The following is a 5,798-nucleotide window of genomic DNA, read 5'->3' as shown; positions in this document are numbered from 1 at the left end:
GGAAACAGCCCCCCTTTTCAACCTGGGACACCAAGACAGGAAATGTAACATATTTTTTTCCTCTTCCTTCTACAGTATGGCCTCTTTCGGTTTTAATAATGTTTAAAATGCTTTCTAGATTCCACATATTTTCAACGTTACAGGTGGGTATTCATATTATTGCATGACTTACGGCCAAACATCAGCTACCTTTCACATACGTTTAACTCAGCTGTCTTCCCCATCTCACCCCCCTCAGACATACGTACATAAATTCTGCCACTGCTACAGAATAAAGATAATTTTATTGGATTATTTGAGATTATTTGTTATCTTACTTGCTGACAAACTGCAGTTCCAAAATTTAAAATAAAAAAGGCATATGGTCACAACCGATTCAAAGGCTCATCAAAAATATTTAGAACATTAGTCTTGTAAGTAAATCCCAATTCCAAGTTCTGACATGAGTGCAGATACTTCATTTTCTGTGTTGCTACAAGATAATACATCTCCACACAGAAAAAGGTAGAATAGAAAGAGTTCAATGTATATAAAAACCTGACAGATGCATTTTAAAAATTAAACTCTTATCAAAATCATCAACCATCCGTAATGACCAACCACAAAGTAGCTAATTTTATTTAGAGCCTACTTTCAGTATACACCAACAGAAAATATGCTGAATACCTGGTAACAGAGTTCTGCAAGATGAGGAGATTCCTGAACTGCTGTAGGCCCGTTCCTTGTTTTGGTACCCTTCTCCAGTATGTTCAAAATAGCATGAAGACACGTCCGTGGGCAACCCAAGACACCTTAAAAAACAAAAATAATTTCTTAACATTCTTGATCTTACCTGCCTCCATAGCAAATACAGGTCAGTACACAGAATTACAGAAAATTAATTGTTCAGATACCTTGCACTACACTATACTGCTCCACAGAGCTGCAGAAAAAAATATCTGGCAAGATTTTTTCTCTGCTAATTAAAATAAAAGAAAGAACTGTGTTTCAGCAAAAATCTAATGAAAACATTTATAGTTAGTCTGTAGGCTTTTGAGATGCTGGTGAAAAGATAAATTATGCAATCAAAACTTATTTAAGATCTTTCTCTTCAGTCCTATAAAAAACCCCAAGAGATTCAATTGATTCTTTACTATTTTGCTTGAACCAAAATGAAAATTTGAATTATTGCTCTTAAAGTGAATACTCCTCTGCCAATTTCAAAGAGCAGATTTAAATTCCTGTTTTTATTTTACAGTTACAGCCAGTTTATGACCAATGCTCCTAAAGACACTTGATGCTGCAACAAAGGGGAACAGTGAGATTTTTAATACTGAAGTAAAAATCCTATCTTTTTGTATTTTTTCCTTTAGCCAATTAATTCTTTAATCAACCCAGAAAGATGTCCTGAAGCAGTAAAGGCATCAATAACCACAGTGCTTACAGGAGAAATCTCTTCTCTGTAGAATTCATGCTTTAGTAGAAAATTATCTCGAGGCAAACACATACTTCAGATTGTAAGGGACACCAGGTGATCTCAGCTGCAAACTACTGATCAGTTATATAAGATCAGACTGTTCATGGCTTTATACAGTTGGGTCTTGAGAACTTTCAAGCATGAAGACTGTATGACCTCTCTGGCCCACGCATTCCACCACTTTACTGTCTTCACGGTGAAGACAGTTGGCGCCTCTCGTTTCAGTTTATGCCCACTGTCTCTCATCTTCCTGCCACACACCTCTGAAGAGCCTGGCTTTATCCTCTCAAAGATTACTCTTAGTAGGTGTTGGAAGACTGCTATTAGTTCCTCCTCCCAAAGCCTTCTCTTCTCCAGGCTGAAGAAGTCCCATTCCCTCAGCTTCTCCTTAAGGCTGAGTGCTCCTACCCCCTGACCATCTCTGTTGAAATTGCTCAAGTTTATCAATGTCTGTCTTGTACTGAATACATCAGAAGCTGAGGAGGCAAACAAGACACAACCTAACACACTATTTTTCTCACCAATCCAAGAAACATAAATGTCACTCCTGCTGCTTGACAGTTTATATTCTCATATACATTCATATATATATTATGAATATATAAATATATTCATATACCTAGTAGTATAATGAAAACTCACATACTCTAAAAGATTTTATTCCACAATATTAAGCAACAAAAACAGTTTTATTGCCTATAATTAATTTTAAACAGGAGTTTGATGAATGTCATGATAGTCAAGCAGCGTCACTAGTTCAATGTGACAACCTGCTTTGCAGATTCCCATGTTGTCATATGTAGGTACTTCTTGGATCATAAAACGATTTCTTAACGCTGTGGACATGACCATGATGCATAAAAAAGTAAATTTCACTTCTAAGTTAACTTCCCCAACTCTAATTTCAACTCTGGTCCAAAATCCAACTTAAACAAAGGATCAAATCCTGAAGCTTAAACAGCTTCATTTAAGCATTTAAACAATGCTGCATTTGGGTATCAACATATCTTTTAATTAATCTTTTGAGGATTAGAACAAGGCCTGTTATCTTAACATGAAGAAGGACTGTTTCTCCCCATGAGTTTTCCAATAAATGTTCTCTGTGTTGGTAACAGAACTGATTAAATACCATATTGAATTTTCTTCTTTGTACCTGGATCTTGCAGATTTGTGGTGCTGACGGGTTTCTTTAGTTCAAATCCCAAGAGATACAGAGCAAGGCTGGGAGGACTACACTCAAGAGAGGTGATAAGGAGATTCAAAATATGGATCCTTGTTTCATGATGGATTCGTGCCCGCTGCTTCTCAGGCTCCAGCTCTTGATTAAAAAAAACAACAACAAAAGGTGAATAATGAAGAAATCCATTCAATGGAGTAATCCTCAGAGCCTTCAAGTTAAATACAAGAAAACTTAAGGCATCAGCTTACATTACAGAAGGGTACAAGACCAAAATTTTAATCATTATTGATACAACTCTAAACAATACATCCAGAGCAACATTAAATCCTTGTCCTCTGAAAACAGACTCAGTTTGTAATTGGCTTATCATAGTTTGGACATATCGTAACAAGACAATGGTGGTTTTCATTCTGTTAAAGATCCAATTCTGCAGAAAACATCTCAAGAAGAGGGTTTTTCTGACTTAAAAGCACTTCTTTCACTTCTTTCATTAATTTCATTCTACACAAAAGACAGTGTAAGCCATTTTTAAGAAGCCTTTCACGTACCTTCATCTGGATTTATTAATTCTTCTGCTTCTTCATTGTCCAAACATTCCACAAACCCAGCCATCAGCTTCTGGCTAATACTCTGTATTCGACAGTGGAAGGGCGGAAAGATTATTTTAAGAGCATTAAAAACAATACCTTTTGTAATTCTCTCCATAGAAGTTGACAGAAGTTCAGACAAAAATTAAATAACCTAGTTAATAAGTAGGAGTTAAGAGTCATAGCTGTTCTAAGCATAGGTTAGCAATGAGCCACTGTCAGAATTCTTGTTATGTATGCTATATTATCGTCACAGGTTGAAGACTATACAAGAAGAAAAAGTCTCAGTATCTTGAAGATTACTGCCCTTTTTCTTCTGGCAATCATTCATGATTCTGTTGGGGTTTTTTTTCAGTTAATGAAGTAGTTGCTTTTCACAATGCCACAGTAAAAGAGGGAGGTAGATATTAGACAAAACATAGTTTTGATGTACTTTATCTAGAAACCTATCCTTTAAAGTAACATTACGGAGTACTAGTATTTCTCCATCAGTTTCTCTTTCAAATCCAAAGAAACTGGCACTCACCTGATCATGTGTGAAATCACCAACTAGCTTTATCTGGATGTTGGAATTACAAGAAATACAGCACAGAATCTTGGCACTTTCAAAAGCCAGTTCAGGATTGCTGTTTCCATGATAGAGATACCTTCAAAAATACAAGATCATTGTAACGAAATTCTTGAGAATTTTACAATTTCAAGATGGTAATGCACAGATGAGATATTAGAATTAAAACGTTTACACATCAAACTACATGAGATAATGTTAAAGCTGCAAACAAAATTTCACTCTGTATGAAGCATTTAATGCTGCTCCATCAAAAGGAGATTAAGCTAAGAAGGGATAATCATCACTCCTGGAATTACCACTTTCTTTTTATTCAGAATCTACCTCAGACTGCAGGATAAATTAAAACAACTGGTCACAGGCTCACACAAGAAAAATGGAGAAAATACCTTCAGATCACACAAAAATAAGCATCAATGAAGACCAAAACTAGCTAAAATCAACTACTGCATGAACCCAAAACAGGCAAGACAAAAACAATTTAAAAGCATCTTAAAAGGCACACTTTTTAAAAACTATTTGTCAACTACTGTGATGTGAAAAAAGTACTATCAAAGACAAAGACACGTATATAGAAAGAATTCCATTTTTAAAGTGCATTTCATGTCAGAATATCATTGCCTTTTTATGCACTCAATGGTACTATTCATCAGTGTTGGTTTCTCCCTAAAGTTACTATAAAAACCAAACAGTAACATAAGGTGTCAGTGAGAAGTGGAAACTCCAAAGCTTCACATGTGAAATGGAGTTTGATTACTAACCTGATACTTTTTATATAGTTGCTAATGGACAATACTGTAAAACATTTAAGTGGCAAATAGCAACCAAATGAAATTTTACTCTCCCACTCTATGACAACCAAAATCTGGGGCAAACTGAAAATCATACGCAATGGAATCACTGCATATAAGGCAACCAAAAAGAGGAGGGGGAAAAAAAAAACAGAAAAAACTGTAAATGCAGATCTCAATATTGCACTAGACAATACACAGATCATACCGCCTTTGAAGACACCTCCTCCCACCAAAAACATACTTCAGAGATGCTCTGTGCAAAGAGAAGCATTGGCTAGTAAAACTAATGAAAGATCCAGGATCCAAACATTCCTGTGCCTCCAAAACTCCTCCTCCCGTCCCAGTACTTTGCACATACCTAGCAATATTCACAACGTGATCTGCCTTTTTAGTGCGAGGATTGATTCCTTGAAGCAGCTGCTCCAGTGGTGTGACAATAAGGGAAAGGTGACTCTCCCGCAACAGATCCATAAAATGATTCTCTTTCTGTAGGGTTAAGTTTAGAAGTGCAAGACAATACTGTACAGCTTTCTCTAAATGCTTCTTCCCTGCAGTACACAAACAACAAAGAACCACAAAAAAACAACAAAGGAGCAGTTAAATAGACTACATCCATAACCGTATTCATCCAGTCTTGCACCAAGAACGAACTTGTTGGTTGTTTACTACTAGAAAATTCCTCCCAAAACATAATTTTTACATGCAAGAGAAACAACATTGAGTTGGAAGATAGGCAATGCCAGCTTTAGATGTTACTTAGCATGCACTTCAACTGCACATGAAGAATAAGTTCTAGGCACATACCAGGAAACGGAGCGTAAGTATCAAGCTGCTTAACCCCTTCTTCTAGCAAACTAAGGGATAGTTCCAGCATTGGGGACTCATTCAATAGATGATACATCAAATTGAATCCAGGAGGTTTATATGCAATTATCTCTTCTCCTAAAGAGAGGAGGGGAAGAAAAAAGAAATTAACATCTCATAGAAAAAACTTCCATTACTCAAGCCAGCCTAAGCTACAAAACAGTCCCCGCTGTTGTAAGCAACATCTAAACAGATGAAATGTACAACAGACTGCAAACAAAGTCTTCAGAGGCTTTCTTTTAAAAAGTCATTTAGGTAATTTTGAGGTTTCAGAAGAGTACTAATAGCAATTACCATTACTTTTCAAAATATATTAGCACAGTTTCAAATTTAACCAGTTAGACTTTCC

General features: G+C 36.1%; 1 protein-coding gene across 1 annotated transcript in view; it reads right to left on the bottom strand.

The window, feature by feature from the left end:
* Positions 1 to 666: 666 nt before the first annotated feature.
* Positions 667 to 5,798, bottom strand: part of LOC104493941 (nuclear pore complex protein Nup205-like) — a gene marked incomplete at both ends in the record, with an annotated part of 15,501 nt that continues 10,369 nt past the window's right edge. Inside the window, 6 exons of the mRNA XM_010136709.1 lie at positions 667 to 791; positions 2,610 to 2,774; positions 3,185 to 3,266; positions 3,750 to 3,870; positions 4,944 to 5,133; positions 5,390 to 5,527. Of these exons, the coding sequence (XP_010135011.1) occupies positions 667 to 791; positions 2,610 to 2,774; positions 3,185 to 3,266; positions 3,750 to 3,870; positions 4,944 to 5,133; positions 5,390 to 5,527 (821 nt within the window). The remainder of the gene's footprint in view (positions 792 to 2,609; positions 2,775 to 3,184; positions 3,267 to 3,749; positions 3,871 to 4,943; positions 5,134 to 5,389; positions 5,528 to 5,798) is intronic.

The sequence above is a fragment of the Buceros rhinoceros genome, unplaced genomic scaffold (assembly GCF_000710305.1).
Source record: "Buceros rhinoceros silvestris isolate BGI_N320 unplaced genomic scaffold, ASM71030v1 scaffold9335, whole genome shotgun sequence".
NCBI lineage: Eukaryota > Metazoa > Chordata > Aves > Bucerotiformes > Bucerotidae > Buceros > Buceros rhinoceros.
Note: the sequence above shows the minus strand (reverse complement) of the source record. Positions and strands in the feature narration are given on the sequence as shown.